Here is an 18,888-nt window from a genome sequence, read left to right as displayed (position 1 = left end):
CACATGCCTATCTGGGTACTATCCCCCGGTTTTGCTTGCCACTCACTTGGTTAATAGCGCTGGAGCTGCCCCCAATGTGCCTGCAACCAAGTGGCCATTGTGCTCACGATGCCTCAGCAGGTCGCTTCCGTGCTTCCTCACCTAGATGCGCTCAGCCACTCAAGGAGGAAAGGGGGCCGCCATAAAGGGAAAGTTCCGGAAGAAAAAAGTGCCTCCCGGTGTCCAGTGTGAACAAGTACCGACCTGGATGGGGAGGACACAAGAGCCACTACAAGGGGTCATTTTCAGACAAGTGATCTTCAAGACCGAGGAAGAGAAGCAGCACAGGGAAAGGTTCAGACATAATTTCCTCTCATCAGGTGTGAAGATAAATGACTCCTTTGCTACCACGTGACACTCAGAGATGAGACATTCTTCTGGTTCATAAAAGGGATCTTTTAAATAACATTTTAATTGTTCCTAGGGGCAAAACATAGACACACGGCAAGAAAGAAGAATTTCTCAAATAAAAGGGGAAGGAATGATAAACGGTGTGTATTCAGAATGCATTCGTTGGAGCCGTATCAGGACGGCTGGAATCTCAAATCTCGTGGGAGACTGAGAAGCACAGAGGACTGGAGGGATGGGACAGGCTGGCCTCCCTCGCAGTGTGGCTGACTTACGGAGGCTCGGAGAACTCACGACCCTTCGAGCCCCAGCTTCCCTGTGAGCGACCGGTAGCCCCAGCCAGCCTGCAGGGCCACTGCAGGGATCAGGAGTGAGAGTGGGAGCTGTGCGCAGCAGGTCCGGGCTGCTGCAGGCACACAAGAAGTGGGGGCTCTCATCCTATGGCTACAACCAGATGATGAAATGCGTTTGGCCATCAGGGTGCAGCTGAACCCCCGGAACTGATGGGAGCGGAATTAGCGTCTCTTGTCAGTTACGGTCAGAGGCACCTTCGGCGGAGTCAGACCCACGAGTGCCCTCAGCCGCACCCAGCACACCCAGGCACGGACAGGGGACGATGCTTGGCAAAGTGAGGGCGGCAGGGGAGTATAGGTAGGGGCAGGACCACAGGTCTGGGTACGAGGGCCACAGTGCTAGCCCCAGTGTGTCCCCAAACTGGCAGTGTGACCCGAGGTCCCATTTTTAGTTCAGATGTGCTCTAAGGATGTCTCTTCCCACCCTGAAATCGGATCCTAATGATGTAGGAAGAGTGCTCTGAGTTTCCATGACTTCGCCACCCTGAGTTGGTTTGTAGCCAGACCTGACAGCCCACCAGGGAGCTGAGCCACAAGGCAGACATGCAGGACCAACAGGTGGTCGTTACTTGGCACATGCTTTCAGAGAAGGTCCTCGATAAACTACCAGGAGTTAAATTTTCTGCAAAATGACTCCACAGCACGGTAGCTGAAAGTCTCTGGCTCTAATAAAAGTATTTGCAATCTCAGGTCTAAAACAGTCACGATTAAGCCTGAAATGAATTTCTTTTAAATCCTTCTAGGTGGTAGGATTGGAATATTCAGTCTTCAAGGATGACTACCTGTGATGACGTATTTTCAAAACTACCGTTGATATAAATGCAGAAATTCAAGGGTAACTAGTCAAACCTACCAATGCTTATTATCATAGATGTTACAACCTGAAGACCAATAACTCAATATGCAATATTTGATAGGTGAAACATCCCCGTAGGTTTCAAAATAAATTTAATTATGCAAGTGTGACTATGTATGTGGTTATGTGTAGAAATTCAAAGTTTAATTTTAGCATATCTTACCATTATGAATCTAGACTTCTTAATTATCCATTTATTTTATTTTGTTTATTTTTTTAAAAATTTTTATTTGACAGAGAGAGCAACAGCAGGAGCGGGAACACAAGCAAAGGGAGTGGGAGAGGGAGAAGCAGGCTTCCTGCTGAGCAGGGAGCCCACTTTGGGGATTCGATCTTAGGACCCCAGGATCATGACCTGGGCTGAAGGCAGATGCTAAAAGACTGAGCCACCCAGGCGCCCCTATTTTATTTTCTTTTTTAGAGAGAGAGAGAATCTCAAGCAGTCTCCATGCCCAGCACAAAGCCCACCATGGGACTTGATCTCACAGACCTGAGATCATGACCTGAGCCAAAGTCAAGAGTTCAACACTTCACTGACTGAGCCACCCAGGGACCCCAAACTGGAAGGAATCAATTTATAGGCTTCATTTATTATTATTATTATTATTATTATAAGTAGGCTCCACACCCAGTGTGGACCCCAATGTGGGGCTTGAACTCACGACCCTGAGCTTGAGACCCTAATTATCCATTTCAAAATTTATGAGATGTCCACGTTTGGAACCGGAGGAGGCAGACTGTGTCTGCTACTTGGTGAGACAAAGTGGGTCATTAAGTCCTGGGGAAGATCCCGTCGCTGACGACCCAGCAACGTGACCCGTGCTCTCATCCTCTGATGGGCGGTCCTGCGCTAGGAACCTGTCCTAAAGACGTACGGACAACAGCGCAAAATGCATTAACTTGTAAGGTGAAGTGTGGCATCACCTGTAAGACAGAAGACCACGCACAGGGATGGGTGGGGTGATCCATGGGGGACTCTCACCTCGGCTGTGCACACGGAGTAAGGAAGATCCTGTTACACCCAGGGGGGGAGACGGAGCACAAAGCACTAGAAGCCTGACGACTTTCAGCAGATTTAAAATCTTAACTCTTCTTGCATGTTTTTTTAAGATTTTATTTATTTACTTATTTAAAAGATTTTATTTATTTATTAGAGATCACAAACAGGCAGAGAGGCAGGCAGAAAGAGAGGAGGAAGCAGGCTCCCCGCTGAGCAGAGAGCCTGATGCGGGGCTCGATCCCAGGACCCTGAGATCATGACCTGAGCCGAAGGCAGAGGCTTAACCCACTGAGCCACCCAGGTGCCCTAATATTTTATTTATTTAAGAGAGAGAGAGAACGAGAGAGCACAGAGGGGGAGGGACAGAGGGAGAGAGATTTTTTTTAAAAAAGAGGATCTTTATATCTTGGGAAATATATACTAACATATTTATAGATAAAATGATACAATGTCTTGGGTTTGTCTTAAACTAATCCTGATGGGGTGAGGGAAGTAAGTCACAAGGGGATAATAAATGAAACTGGCAACATGTTGATAAATAATGAAGCCAGGTAAAAAATAAAAGGTATATTTCTTTCTACTTTTATATACATTTGAACATTTCATAATATAAAGTTCTTTATTTTATTTTTTAAGATTTTCTTTATTTGTTTTAGAGAGAGAGAGAATGGGGGAGGGGCAGAGGGAAAGGGAGAGAAAATCTCAAGCAGACTCAGTGCAGAACCTGATGTGGGACTCGATCTCACGACCCTGAGATTATGACCTGAGCCAAAAATCAAGAGTCAGATGCTTAACCGACTGAGCCACCCAGGCGCCCCATCATAATACAAAGTTTGAACGCAATCCTTCTTAGTCTCTGGGAAACTGAATATATCTACCAAGCCTTCTCATAATTCATTAATAATGCCTATCTAAACTGGGGAAGGCAATTCATGGGGAAAATGAGAGAAACCACAGTGTGTTGTCTTAAAAAAAAACAAAACCCAAAAGCGGGACGCCTGGGTGGCTCAGTGGGTTAAAGCCTCTGCTTTCCACTCAGGTCATGATCTCAGGGTCCTGGGATGGAGCCCTGCTTCGGGCTCTCTGCTCAGCAGGGAACCTGCTACCTCCTCTCTTTCTGCCTGCCTTTCTGCCTACCTGTGATCTCTGTCTGTCAAATAAATTAAAAAACAAAAACAAAAACCCAAAAGTTATGCTCCGTAGTAGAGCCGTCTGTAAGTCGAAAGACAAGGAGAAAGCACAGTGTAGGAGAGGGACTCAAACTGCTGACTGCACTGAACCGGGATAAAGAACTAGTTATTTGTTAATTTCGTTCGCTGCAGAGCGTGTACAATTTTAATTAGTGAGTTGTGCCTCGCTCCTAAAGTCTGTGAAGGGACCACACATAATGTCTCGCACCATCACGTGCCAAATACGAGCGATGCTGTGTGGGACACTTTGCAGATCTTGAGAGGAGAGCTCTCGTTTGAAGTCCTTTGGTTATTCATTTCCTGAATATTTGGTTTGATCTGAATAATGCACATTGGAGTGATACTGTTAAGCAGCACAACACAGATGGTGGGAAGAAGGCATGTCCAGCCAGGCCCTGGGGACCAGTCCCGGATTTGTGTAACCCGGGATAAATAATCCAATTTCCTAGAGGCTGTTTTCTCATCTGTAAAATGGGCCTGACAGCACCTACTTCAAAGACCTATGGAGCGGGGAGACGGGATCACAGATTCAAAATATCTACTGCGATGTCTAGTACCCAGCCAATCAATAAATGGTAGGTACACCCATACCTACTGATTCTGAAAATCAGGAGTGAGCATCAGGGTAGCAGAGGCTACTGAAAGGTGAGCCGCAGGCTGCTTTTAGCAGTGGCCTCAGGGGCTAAGTCCTGACACCGGAAGGTCTTGATGTCCCAGAACAGCAGGACCCATGTGCAGATGAGCATCTCTACCAGAAAGTTTTGGTTCTACTTAGTAATTCTCTGATCTGTTGATTAATGGGGCTCAGAATATAACCAATAAAAAAGGCTGCAAAAGGTATGTTAAAGTTTACAGAAGGCAAGCTTCCAGATTATGGTTTGTACCCACAAGCAAAATGTAAAATGAAAATTGGAATTACTTGCTAGTTAATGCATAACAAAGTGGACAATCCCAGATACATGGGACAGTGACTACAGTGAAATCTTATAGCATTCCCCTAGCACTGAAATGGAAATTAGCCATGCATGTATACAATGGGCTTATTATGAATTTAACTGCAAACCACAATTCCTTGTCTTCTTGAGAACATGCGTGAGCCAATGCTGGCCTCAGGACATTTGCCCTGAGCCCTGCTGTTGTTCTCAGCGCAGTGAAGATCAGGGTCAGGAGTAAGAAAGGAGTAATTTTTATTTTTTAAATTTATTTTATTTATTTGAGAGAGACAAGGAGCACACAAGCCGGGTAAGAGGCAGAGGGAGAAACAGACTTCCCGCTGGCCTTGATCCCAGGACCCCAGGATCATGACCTGAGTCAAAGGGAGATGCTTAACTGACTGAGCCACCCAGGTGCCCCAGAAAGGAGTCATTTTAAAAACACAAATTTCTTCTGCTTATTACACTAAAGAATATTTAGAAACCAACTAAAAGATATAAAAAGAAAAGCAATCCCAATCCTACCACTCAGGAAAACAAGCCATCAGTGAACTCTTGGCTCAGTTCTTTTCTGTCTTTTTGCACAGTTTTTAACTATTTACTCGAATTATGCCACGTATACATGTTTATATCTTGCCCTTGACTTTATGCAAAGTACAGGCACTTTCCCTGTTGTTACCAATAACACAGACGCTCTTCACGATGAGGCCGTAGGAAGGGCGGGCCCTGACGGCTCGCGCTCCTTCCATCCCTTTCTACCCGTTCATCCTCCAATAGCATGCTGTGGCCGTGAACTCTACTCACGAAGCTCTCCTGAACTTTTACTCACAAGAGCACCTCGAAGGGGGTCTTTCTCACTGCTGGTGAGGAGCACTTTCATATTGCCAAGAATTTAAAAAATATGTGCCTTCACCAACCAGCTGATTCCCTTCTCTCCACTATATGGTCACCCAAGCTCAGCATCATTAAAAAATGCCAAATGTCCCCGTCTGAGAGTCCATCAAATGTAAGGAAAGCAAACCTCGCAGGCTGAGGTTCTCCAGAGAACAGGGCAAGCGGCCCTCAATATTCAAACAACAACAACAACAACAAAAACCAAAGGCAAAAGAAAAGAAGAACAGCGCAATTTGGGGAGCTCAGGTAGAGACTGAGCACCTCCTGAGGCCCAGGGCAGTATCACTGGTTAAAAATCCCAGGGGCAGGAGAATGTTGTCAAAGCAGAGTGGTCCGCGACGTAGCCCCCCTGTGTAAACTCCACGTCCACAGGCCCCGCATCGGCTGGGTTGGCCACAGTCTGCCCCCTGTCTCGGGAAAGCCATGAACTTGATCTGACCGTGATTACTTGCCCGAGACTGTAGTTCTCACTGTTATGCAAGTGAAGCCCCATGAAGAATAATGAAGTAAGTCAAAACTAAAAGGTCACAGAACTTTCTTGACATAAGTGAAGTTCTGTCACAGAGAGAGATTAGAATCATGATGGAGGGAGTCGCAGGCCACACTGTGGCTACTGTGCAGACCCGGCACCCAGCCCGGGCTGTCTCGGAGCTGGACCCCGCTGAGCGCTTTGAAAGCTCCCCGCCCCCGGGGTGGTCACAGCCGTTTCTGCCACAGGCAAACAGCCCAGAGATGTACACCCAGAGCTCGAAATGCCGAACCCGAAGCTTCTGACCAGTTCGTTCGCATGCCGTGTGTCCCGTCTTCTTCAAGTCTGCATGGGGACGGCAGGCCAAAATAATGGAGAGTGTGAGACTAAAAATAATGGGGCCTTTTACAAGAAAAGGAGGTTTGCTTCCGATCCGTCTTGTGTGATCCCCGAACTGGAGCTGTGGCTACTGAGGACAGCTCTCCAGCTAGAGGTGCACAGGCATCCCCAAGGCTTCCCCCAGAAGGGAAGCCGGGACCCAGAGCTTCAGACAGGCCCCCGCTTCCCTGTCCTGCAATCACCTGCTTGGGGGAAACTGGCCCACTGCACTCCACTCACCAGCTTTCTTATCTCTGTTCTATCTCTTGGGGGTGACCCCCTGGCTAGTATGCTCCGATTTACTTTTACTCGTGAAGAGAATCTTATACAGAAATAGAGCTCACTATGAAAACAAATTACTCTCTTAGATGAACTTTTATAAAAACCAAACTTTACTCTTAATCAAAAGAAGAAAACTCCTCAGTAGGTGTCTTGTATCATTTTTTCCCGAATTAAAAAAACAAAAAACAAAAAACAGAACTTTTGGGGGCACCTGGGTGGCTCAGTGGGTTGAGCTGCTGCCTTCGGCTCGGGTCATGATCTCGGGGTCCTGGGATCGAGTCCCGCATCGGGCTCTCTGCTCGGCGGGGAGCCTGCTTCCCTCTCTCTCTCTCTCTCTGCCTGCCTCTCCATCTACTTGTGATTTCTCTCTGTCAAATAAATAAATAAAATCTTTAAAAAAAAAACAAAACAGAACTTTTGGAAGTCTGACACTTTATGGGAAGCAACACTTTTGAATATACTCTTTAGGGTTTTATTTTTGGAAAGCTGAGCAGGTCAGGAATTCCTAAAGTAACCTGCTTTCTGTTTAGAATACCCTGATTGCTCTAACTTAGCAGGAAGAAAAAAAAACAGGATTTGAAAGGATTATTTAAGGGGCACCTGGGTGGCTCATTTAGTTAAGCATCTGACTTCAGCCCAGGTCCTGATCTCAGGGTCCTAATCAAACCCCTGTTCAAGCTCCCTGCTCAGTGGGGAGCCCATTTCTCCGTCTCTTTTTGCCTCACCGCCCCCAGCTTGCGCTCTGTCTCTCAAATAAGTAAAATCTTTTAAATAAATAAATAAAAGGGTTTTTCAAGAGGTAGTGTTACATGGTAACAGATGGCTACACTTGTAGTGAACACAGCATACAGAGATACTAAATCACTATGTTGTAAACCTGAAACTAATGCCACATTGTACGTCCACCATACTCAGATAAAAATAAAATTACGGAAATCTGGAGACATTGCCCAGCACATATCTCTTCATGGAGCTGGTGATAATTACCCAGAAGGACAAAGAAATAGATTTCTTTCCATGGAGATGTGAAACGTAGCCAAGTACTTGAGAAAAAAGTAACATATGCACCATCAGACAGTACTCTCTCCTGACTCCAAGAAAAACATGGTAACTGTGAAATAATTTGTTAAATCCAAACAACCAAAAAAAAAAAAAAAGAAAAAAAAAAGCTAATTTTAAAGGGACATTTACATGCCAGTGTGATCTCAAATGTTTTAATCAAAGGGTTTTAAGCCACGATGCATTCTGTTTTCTAAAGTGAGCCACGAGGAGCAGACGATGAGCAGTGGATATGGGTTGCAAGCAGACATCAGGGACTGACTGCGACTAGCAAGACAGAAGCTTTTATGAGACGTTGTACTTCCAAATTTTAAGAAGAGGGTCACTACAAAGTTACTTCAAACACAAATATTGCTTTTTTTATGTTTCACACACACACACGCCATGGGGAAATGAAATGATGATTTGAATTTGCTGGAAACCCACTAGGTACTGGATTCTGTAGCAGGCTCCGTTCTCCTGGACAGCAGAGCAGGAGGTTCGAAAGGAACAGGAGGCTGTGCCCGGGAGGAGCGTACTAGCTCCAAGCGGGCGCAGTGAGGGATGTTCTAAAGTCCTTGCGGGTTCTAAACCCCTCAGGGAAGGGCCTGCCCTCTGGGCCCCCAGCCCTCGGCTCCGAGCTCTGCTGTGGCGTAGGATAATTAGCTATTGGCTGGGCTGAACTGAATGGTAGCAGACAAGCTGAGTACAGAGAAAGAGAGGAGAGGCACTGAGAAGTTTCTAGGGGGAACAGCCTCTGGGAAGCCCACAGGATTGTGGGGTTTTTGGTTCTAGGTTCTGCCTCGCAATGTACTCCCGACCTAAACTTGTCAACAGTTGCCCCCAGCCATTCACTGTGGGTGGTTCCAAGCCTTTCCTGATCACCTACACGTGTACAGCCCTGGGCTGAACAGCTCACTGACTTCCAGCCAAAGGAACCCTGTCCCACCTCGTGGGAGGGTTCTGGCAACCCTGAGACCAGCTCGTTGATATTTTGGTCTCCTGTCTCCGTCAATGGTCACTGCTGAAAACCGCGTGTGTCCGCTAGGGACAAGCCCCTGCTCCAGCCCAAGTGTCGGCTGCTCTGCGCACCAGAAATGCCCACCTTTGGTAGGTCCTTTCCTGTTCAGCACAGCCTGCTGCTCCTCCGTGATGTTGAGCCGCCGAACCACGTCCGCCAGCGCCGATTTGAGCAGCTGGATGTCGTCTTCTTGCATCTGGACGCGCTGTTCCAGGGAGGCAATGCGGTCTGTCACCTCCATGCTGCTGGCAGCCGAGGCGCTGTCATCTAAACCAAAGGAGAGGAAGCAGGGACTCTTTAGTGCTCCCCAGAGAAATCAGACCAGCCCCCGTGTGCACACACATGGCTAAAGCATAACCGTATTTACCGACAGAAGGCAGCTGCTCTTAACGCAGAAACCATGGGACAGCGCGACTACCCAGAACTACGACCCCTCATTCTGCTACGGTCTCTTTCATTCTGCTTGTGCTTTTCATTTCTTTTTAGCTGTGGGTTTTTTTTTTTTTAAAGATTTTATTTATTTGTTTCAGACAGAGAGGGAGAGAGACAGAGCACAAGTAGTGGGGAGGGTCGGGCAGAGAAGCAGACTCCCACTGAGCAGGGAGCCTGATGCGGGGCTCGGTCCCAGGACCCTGGGATCATGCCCTGAGCCAAAGGCAGACACTTAACTGACTGGGCCACCCAGGCGCCCTTAGTTGTGGTTTTATTGGTCACTATATTATTCTAGATACAAAGCAATGTTATTTTGTTTCCTATGACGTCAGAGACCTCAGGGGTGGGGGCGGGGGCAGCTAGGGTCACCCACTTCAATTTCGCACACACTGCAGAAATCCTTCTAGCTTTCGAGCTGTCGTTGCTAGCAGATGGGGTGGTCCGACAATCCTACGACTACACTATCTCCTGAAACCAATATTACGCACTGTATGTTAACTAACTAGAATTTAAATAAAAATTTGAAAAAAAAATCTTTCTGCATGATTTCACGATGTAACTAATGTATTATCTTTCTCAGGTAACATAGCTTTAACATAGCAGTTACCAACTGCTTTGGTTTCGGGATTCATGTGTATTAGTAACAATTACTGAGGACCACAAACAGCGACTGTTTGTGTGAATTCTGTCCATCAATATCTACTGTATTGAAAATTAAAACAGGCATTTTATAAATATTTAATTATGACCTATTTAAAATGGCAAAAGCACGACACGTTCAATAGCACATTTGTATGGAACATTGTTGGGTTTTTAAAAACAAAAATAGTTTTTAAAAAGATTGACATTTTGAATATCTAAAAATTTTCTTTAATGTCTGACTTATTAGAAAATAACTGGATGTGTTTCTGCATTCAATCTGCTGTGATATGCTAATTTGGTTGGAATATATAAAGAAAATTTGGCCTCATGCTGACATGTAGTAGGAAAAGGAAGAAGTACTTTAATAGCCTCTTCAGATAATTAGGGGTAATCTTGTTATTCAGTCAAAACACAATAGATGGTAACATTACAAAAGTTAGCCGCAATGCAGAATCTAAGACCATATAAATAAAATTGTTTTACGTTGTTAAAAATGAAAAAACACAAGACTACACTATTTATCAGTCATGCCTGCTAAGGTCTGGCTATTCGGACAAAGCAACATGAGAGGTCAGATCTGTTTGGTAAGCATCCCCTTACAGCAATAGCCATCCTAGTCTATCACATTGAACCATTAATTGCCAGTTCCTTATCAAGGCCTCCCCAGTTCCACACAGTCTCTTTGTCTCCGGAATTCGTTTCATGCCATTCCTCCTTTCATACTCTGAGGTTTGGTCACACTGACCTCTCGCAACTGCCCTAACAGCTTTGGTATCTGCTGTTGCCTTTACTTGAAACATTTCTTTTTCTCTCCCCCCGCCCATCTTTCCTTTTCCTTTTCTTTTAAATTTTTATTTATTTATTTATTTTTGAGAGAGAGAGAGAGAGAGAGAGGCGGGGGGGGGCGGAGGGAGTGGGAGAGAGAGAATCTTAAGCAGGCTCTATGCCTAGCACAGAGCCTGATGCAGGGCTCGATCTCATGACCCTGAGATCATGACCTGAGCCCAGATCAAGAGTTGGACACTCAATGGACTGAGCCACCCAGGTGCCCCTACTTGAAACACTTCTCCATGGGCTCTTTGAAGGACCAAATTCTTCTATTCTTTAGGTGTCAGCTCAACTGGAGCTCTCAGTGACCTTCCTAACCTAAGGTCAGTCCTTGGATCACCTCAACCTAATTTATTTCTTCTGCAACATTACTGTGCTCTCATTAGCTTATCTCCTGTCCTCTGACTAAAACATAAGCATCATGGAGTTGCTTCTACCTTTAGGCATGACAGACCCTTTATGGACAGCACCACCTGCCCACCTGCTCACAGAGGGCAATTTTAAGCCTGGAAATTAAACAACTACAACCAAACCAAACCAAACCAAACCAAACCCAAAAAACTACCTGAAAGTACTAGAGAGGAGACATAGGTATGTAGACTCTGTTGGGGGGGGGGGGGCTTCACACACTCACTTTGAAAAATAAACAAGTAAATCCCTTTTGTGTGGCTTCTAGCCAGATCTAAGCAGTACATGGCAGGGGTGAGGGTATATGTGGGAAACCCTGTAGCCATTTTGTCTGAAGAAAACCAAGAAGTGAAGTCCAAAAACTGTGAACACTGAGGAGAGGGGAAATTCCAGAAGGGAAGACACCAGAGGGGGATTCCCAAATTCTTTCTATCTGAGCTTGGGTGACCCAGGAATTATACCCACATGGAATAGACTTAAGTACCGTCCCTAACAGCAGAAGAGCAGAACTCAGATGAGAGGCACAGCCCAAGAAGCAGTGTGAAGTTCAAGTCTAGCCAAGGAACATAGCCACCAAGACAAAGGGAAGAACACTTCTCAGAGGAAAACAATAGAAGACAAAATCCCTACAACTTAAGATTTGTAATGTCCAGGATATGATCCAAAATTGTTCAACATTCTAAGAATCAAGAAATGAAACACAGTCTCAAGAGGAAAGAAAATAGATTGAGTCCGACTCCAAAACGAACAAAATATTGGAACTAACAGATAAGGAAAATGAGATATTTCCAATGAATGAAAACTTCAGCAGAGAAGTGGGAAGCATTGGCACTGAAACAGAAACAATAAAAAAATGAACGAAATAAAAATTCTAGAACTGAAAAACACAAGTTTTGGAGTAGAGAATTCACTGACTGGATGCAGCTGCATGGACATGATGGAGGAAAGACAAGTAAACCTGAGACTGAGGAGGGGACATGTCCAGGGTGAAGAACACAGAGAAAAGAACTGAGAAAAAAAATTAATTGAGTCTCTTGGGGATTTGTTAGATGGTCTTAAATAGTACAACATATATTACATTAGAATATAAAGAGAATGAGGCAGGAAAAAATATCTAAAATATAAAAGGCTCCAAATATCCTAAATTTGATGAAAGATAGAAATGTAAAACAACAAAATGCTAAACAAACACAAAGCAAAATAAACACAAGAACCCCACCTCCAGGTATTGCACAATCAAACTGCTGAAAACCAGATGCAACACACTTACTGAAAGCAGCAAGAGAAAATGGGCATAGTATATGCTGGGGAAGGACCATGCAGACTAGAAGACAGTAGAACATCTCTAAAGTACTGAATGGGGACGCTTGGGTGGCTCAGTTGATTAAACGTCTGCCTTCGGCTTGGGTCCTGGGATTGAGTCCCACATTGGTCTCCCTGCTCAGCAGGGTGTCTACTTCTCTCTCTGCCTCTGCCCCTCCCCTCTGTTTATACACGTTCTCTCTCTCTCTGTCTGAAATAAATAAAATCTTAAAAAAAAAAAAAAAAACAGAGTACTGAATGAAGAAAATTCAATCCAAAATTCTATAACCAGCAAAAATATCCTCCAAGAGTGAAGGCAAAGAAAAAAATTTAAAAATAAAGGGAAACTGAAAGAATTCATTGCCAGCAGATCAACATTATAAGAAGTACCAAAGGAAGTTCTTCAGCGTAAAGGAAGATTATATAGGAGAGAAACTCAGACAGTCAAGAAAGAGTGAAGAACCCTGGAAATGATAAATATCTGAGTGAGTTCAAGACATTTTTTCCTTTTTGCATTACTTGTTAATGTTCTTATAAATCACTAAAATGCTGAAGATGAAAGTTATAACATTGTCTGCTAGGATTCATGAGGGGTGTACGTGTAATATATATAACTACCATAACATAAAGGATGGGGAAAGTCTGGGTCTATAAGGCTTTAGCATTTTACATAAGATTTTAGCAGTAATAATAGTATAATAGTATACATTATCAACTGTGAAAAGTTAAAGAGGTATATTGTAATCTCTAGAGAACTACTAGAGAATAATAAATAAGGATAGCTAAAAAAAAAAACCCAACAGAAATATTAAATTGAAATTCTATATTCAAATAATCTGAAAGAAGGAAGGAAAAGGGAGAGAGGAACAGAAAGTAAACAAATAGGGGGAAAAAAGGAGAAAGAGAAATGTAAACTTATTACAGCAATAATTACATTAAAGTAATAATTGCATTAAACACATCAATTAAGGGGTGTCTGGGTGGCTCAGCTGGTTGAGTTTAACTCTTGATTTGGGCTAAGGCATGATCTCAGGGTCCTGGGATTGATCCCTGTCTCAGGCTCCATGCTCAGCAGGGAGTCTGCTTGAGATTCTCTCTCTCCCTCTCCCTCTGCCCTCCCCCACCCACATGCTCATCTCTCTCTAAAATAAATAAATGGGGCACCTGGGTGGCTCAGTTGATTAAGTGGCTACCTTTGGCTTGGGTCATGATCCCAGGGTCCTCGGATCAAGCCTCACATTGGGCTCCCTGCTCAGCAGGGAGCCTGCTTCTCCCTCTCTCTCTCTGCCTGCTACTCTGCCTACTTGTGCTCTCTCTCTGTCAAATAAATAAATAAAAGCTTTTTAAAAAGAATTAATTAAAAAAAGAAAAAAAGAAGACCAACACATTAACAATTCAAAGTCCAAGAATGTCAGGGGGAGAAAAGGTAAGACCTAACTATATGCTATGTACAAGATACACACTTTTTTTTTTTAAAGGATTTTATTTATTTATTTGACAGAGAGAGATCACAAGTAGGCAGAGAGAGAGAGAGAGAGAGAGAGAGGAGGAAGCAGGCTCCCTGCCGAGCAGAAGGCCCGATGCAGGAGTTGATTCCAGGACCCTGAGATCATGACCTGAGCCGAAGGCAGAGGCTTAACCTACTGAGCCACCCAGGCGCCCAAGATACACACTTTAAATACAAAGACACAGGTTGAAAGAAATGAATAGAGAAAAGGACACAGCATGCAAATAGTAAGCATAAGAAGGCTAGAGTGCCAATATTGATAATCAGATAAAACAGATACCAAAAAATGGTACTACCAGAGATAAAGAGGGTCATTTAATAATCAAAAAAGGATGAATTTATCAAAAAGATAAGACAACCATAATAATAGAGTTTTAAAACACATGTAACAAAACCAGACAGAATTAAAGTGGGAAATAGGCAATCCCACAATTATTCCTGAAGATTTTATCACTCCTCTCTCTGCAGCTGATAGAACAATTACTTTAAGAAATCAGTAAAGAAATAGAAAGTTTGAACAGCATTATAAAACAGTCTGACTTCCTGGATAGTATGGAAAGCTACACTCAACAATGGCAGTGCACATGGTATATTTACTGGGACACATTGTGTTCTGGGCCCAAAAAACAGACCTGAATGAAGTTAAAGACTAAAAGAGTATGTTTCCTGACCACTGTGCATTAAATTAGAAATTGAAAACAGTAAGAGAACCATGAAAACTGCTACTACTTATAAACTACACACTTAAAAAAAAAAAAGATTTATTCATTCACTTACTTATTTGAGAGAGAGAGAGAGAGAGAGAGAGAGAATGAGCATGAGTTGGAGAGGAGCAAAGGGAGACTCCTGCTCAGTGTAGACACCTGCTGAGTATAGAGCCCGATACAGGAATATATCCCACAACCCTGGGATCATGACCTGAGCTGAAGTCAAGAGTCAGATTCCCAACTGACTAAGCCACCCAGGCACCCCGAACAACACACTTCTAATTAATCATTAAGTCAAAGACAACATCACAGGAGAAATTAGAAAATATTTTTAACTGAATGATAGTGAAAATGTAACACACCAAAATGTGTAGGTTGCAGCAAAGCAGGTCTTTGAGGAAAATTCATAGCTTTAAAATCTCCTTATTAGGAAAGAAGAGCATTCTCAAATCAATGATTCTCAGCTTTCACATTAAGTAACTAGAAAAAGATGAGCAAATTAAAACAAAATCAAGCAGAAAGAAGGGAAATAATGAGATGAAATCAAAGGGATACAATATGGACAAACAATGAAGAAAATAAATGAAATCAGAAGCCAGCTCTCTGAAAACATCAGTAGAATGTAAGCTCCATAACAGAAATTTTTTCTGCTGGTCCACTGCTCTGTCTTCCCACTATGTAGCACCTCTTAGGAACTCAATAGATACTTGGTAAATGAATGGATAGCTGGGTAAATGGGCATCTCTTACGAAGCAGGCATCAAATTAGTTGCTGGGGATATGAAGATGATTGGATTAACATAGTTATTATCCTTCAAAAGCTCTTTGTGTAGTAGAGAAGACACATGTCCACTAATGTCTAAGACAATTTGGTAATCATATAATTATAATTATATAATGTGTAATTAATATATATAATATAATTATGTAATAATTATATAATTGAGAAATATATAAAATGGCAAGTGAACATAGAGAAGGGGATATTGAATCTATCTGGGAAAACAGGAGCCAGTAGGGGTTGGCCCTGATGGACAAAATCATCTACATGGAAATCAAGAAGAACAGTGTTTAGGCGATGGAAATACTTGGAACAAAAACATGGAAACAGGGAAGCATAGTGAGTACTCAGAAAATCATGGCTTTTGAAATTGAAGTCTACCACTTTGTAGTTTCTGCTTACTGGATATAAATCTGCCATGCCCCTAAATTCAGATTCTGTCAACATTCTGGGTAACAGATCCTTGTTTCATACACAGAAATACTGTTCAAGTATGTCTATGGCATTCCCAAGAGTTCCTCACAACCGTAGAACTCATCAAACATTCACGTGCGCTTTGGACTGCTAAGATCTTACAAAGAAAACACTGTACAAGTCTTTAAAAATATGTACACACCTATCTGTCTAAAGAAACCAAACTTGAGGTACGAGTTTGCAAATGAACTTCACACACACTCTTCACCCTCCAAGAACTACAAACTCCGATCTCTATGCTCTTAAAGGAATCGTATGTTTCAGTTGGGAACACTGGTGAGAATGTCTTTGTTTTTTCTGTCTGTGTAGATGAATGGAGACATAGAAATAACTTTAAAAATCTAGTAGAAAGAAAACAAACACCCCAATTTAAAAATAGGCAAAAGAGTTGAATAGACCCTTCACCAAGTGGCAAACAGGCACACGAAAATGATGTTCGGTGTTCCCGGCCATTGGAAGAATGCAAATTCAAACCACAATGAGGTGTCACTACACAGCTCCTAGAATGGCTAAAATACAAAACGCCAACTAAACCAGATGCAGCCAGAATGTGGGGTACAGAACCTCTCTTATGTCCCTGGTGGACACGTAAGATGGTAGCTCACGCGGGAGAGCAGGTTGGCAGTTCCTTTTAAAGTTAAACCCACCCCTAGCTGGGGACCCAGCAATCCCCAAGCACTTACTAGAGAAATGAACACCTGCACACCAAAGTTGAGAGCGTCTCTATTCATACTTGGTGAAAACTGGGAACCGTGAACGGAGTAATAAACAGGAAGGAACTACTGATACCGGGGTCTGGGTGGACCACTCGCTACGCTGCATGACGGAAGCAGTCTCTGAAGGTGACACTGTATCACTGCACCATGGGACATTCTCCAAAAGACAAAACTACAGTGAGGGAGCACAGATCAGGGGCTGCCAAGGCTTGGGTTGGGGCCTGGCACTAGCAAGTTTTGGGGAAAGATGGAAATGTTCTGAAGCCTGACCGTGGCGGTAATTACAGAGCTCTATTCTGTGTCAAAATATATAGAACTGTCTCCAAAAAGCAGATTTGTTGGATGTTAACACAAAAAATTAAATAACTTTTTGAGAGTGCAAGGGAGATATAGTCTGCCCATTGGCTTTGCTGGTACTTGGCTTGTGAAGGTTGGTCGCTTTCATCCCTCGAGATCTCAGCAAAGAAATACTCCAAATGGAATACTCGCTGCTCACGGGAAAGAGACCATCCTCAAGTTCTACGTAACTTCTTGTGACTACACAGCAGCTCTGTGTGACTCCTCCATCCGTCCTGTGACCTGGATGGGGAAGCAAGAAAGTCCCACGTGATCAAGCCAGCCAAATGGAGCGGAGATGAGGGGAGACACAAAGGCATCCTCCTCCAGGGAAGCGGGAAACAGCTGAACAAAATCTTTTAACGTGTGAATAAAAGAAAGCAGGACAAGCCTGTGTAGCAGGTGTCACATGGGGCCCCGGGCCTGACAGACCTAACTGGGAAGGTCTCCGGCCTCAGGAAGAAGGCAGGGAAAGATCTATGGACTGGGAGAAGCCATCGTAGAGCAAGTTCGTGTTGGAGAGTACTTCTGGGAGGGGGGATATACTCTGGTCATGGACAGTGTGGACTCTGGACGGTGGGGTCGCCTGGGGTCAGATCCCAGCCCTGCTACTTACTAGCTGTGTGACCTGGGGCAAGTTATGTGTGCCTCAGTTTCCCCATTTGTAAAACAGGGACAATAACAGTGATGTACTCTCGCGGGTTGTTGTACTATTCAATTAGTTAATGCACGTAGAGCACTTGGGATGCATTTTTGCATATGGTAAATGCTTTATAAAGGCAAGCTACAATCGGGCCACTGTTGTTAGTGTTCATTATTATTACCAAAAAAATCACTGAAGTTGCGTATAACATTTCCTGCAAAATTCCTATGTGTGTTGTCTGAACACTGTTATGCAAAGTAGCACTGGAAAATGAATTAGAAATTAGTGTCTGATTAATAGTGTGTGTTTTCTAAGTCACAAAAGAATCTGGCAAATGGACCTGTGCATTTCTATGACTTGGCGGTTTTCTGAGTAGACAGCAGGTGTGAGAGACAGTGCGCACTGACTGTGGGGGCGAGCACGGCACCGAAATGGACTAAGTTGGCTGGTTTCACCCCACCTCGCACTGTCCAGCCAATATTATACCTCGGACGGCATTCCAAGGCGGGCAAGGCAGGCCCGTCCCGAGTTCTAAACATTCACAATGCAAAATGGCATCACTGTGGCCTCCGTTAGTTAGTTCTGTAGATGCCTTTCATGAAAGTGCATAGATCAGACTTTATTTTAATTATGCTGCCAAATGTGTGTAAGAAAAAAATTGAATTTTAATATTTTACCAAAAACAAAAACAAAAAAACCCATACTGAAAGCACAGTGCCCCACCCCCCAATGTTTGCCTTTAAATACAAGCGATTAAAAACGGGAAAGTCTGGTCTGCTTCAGAGAACCTCTATTTGCAAGACTTGCTGAAGTTGGCCCTGGGACCTAATACCCGTGCGCTGCAAATCCTCCCGCAGCCTGCACTGGATTTTCCTGCTTCTGCACCCCGGGTGGCTACTCTCAGGAACAGACGGAAGGTTCCCGGGCCGCAGCGTGAGCTGTCCACAGTTCTTAACCTTCTTGCGTATGGAAAAGGCCAGTGTCGATCACATGACTTTACAAATTCAAGTTCAGCCGGCAAAAAACTGGGATGTGATAATGAAAAATGAAACCCAAAGCCTGGTCTAACCAACACAAACCACTTCTTGCCTCGGGACCTCTCCCAGAATTCCACGGCTTGCGACGGGGGGGCTCCTGTCCATTCCACCAGAGCAAACCTTGTTCGATTGCGAATCCAGCATGAGGAGCCCCTTAGTGAGTTCTGAATTTTAAAATAACGTTCGTTCCTGTAGCTCTAAATTCTACCCAAGCATGTCATTAAAACAATATTAACAACAGAACTGCTTTATCTTCAAAGTTTTTGCATTCCTGTC

At 43.9% G+C, this 18,888-nt stretch overlaps 1 protein-coding gene across 4 annotated transcripts in view; it reads right to left on the bottom strand.

Moving 5' to 3' along the window:
- The window catches only part of EML1 (EMAP like 1), a 173,562-nt gene that overhangs the window by 66,095 nt on the left and 88,579 nt on the right, over nt 1-18,888 (bottom strand). For all 4 annotated transcript variants that reach the window (XM_004754712.3, XM_045073601.1, XM_045073589.1 and 1 more), the window contains exon 2: nt 8,885-9,067. In XM_004754712.3, coding sequence (XP_004754769.1) covers nt 8,885-9,067 — 183 coding nt within the window. The remainder of the gene's footprint in view (nt 1-8,884; nt 9,068-18,888) is intronic.

Source organism: Mustela putorius, unplaced genomic scaffold, assembly GCF_011764305.1.
Source record: "Mustela putorius furo isolate JIRA1106 unplaced genomic scaffold, ASM1176430v1.1 tig00000129_pilon_pilon_pilon, whole genome shotgun sequence".
Classification (NCBI taxonomy): Eukaryota; Metazoa; Chordata; class Mammalia; order Carnivora; family Mustelidae; genus Mustela; species Mustela putorius.
Note: the sequence above shows the minus strand (reverse complement) of the source record. Positions and strands in the feature narration are given on the sequence as shown.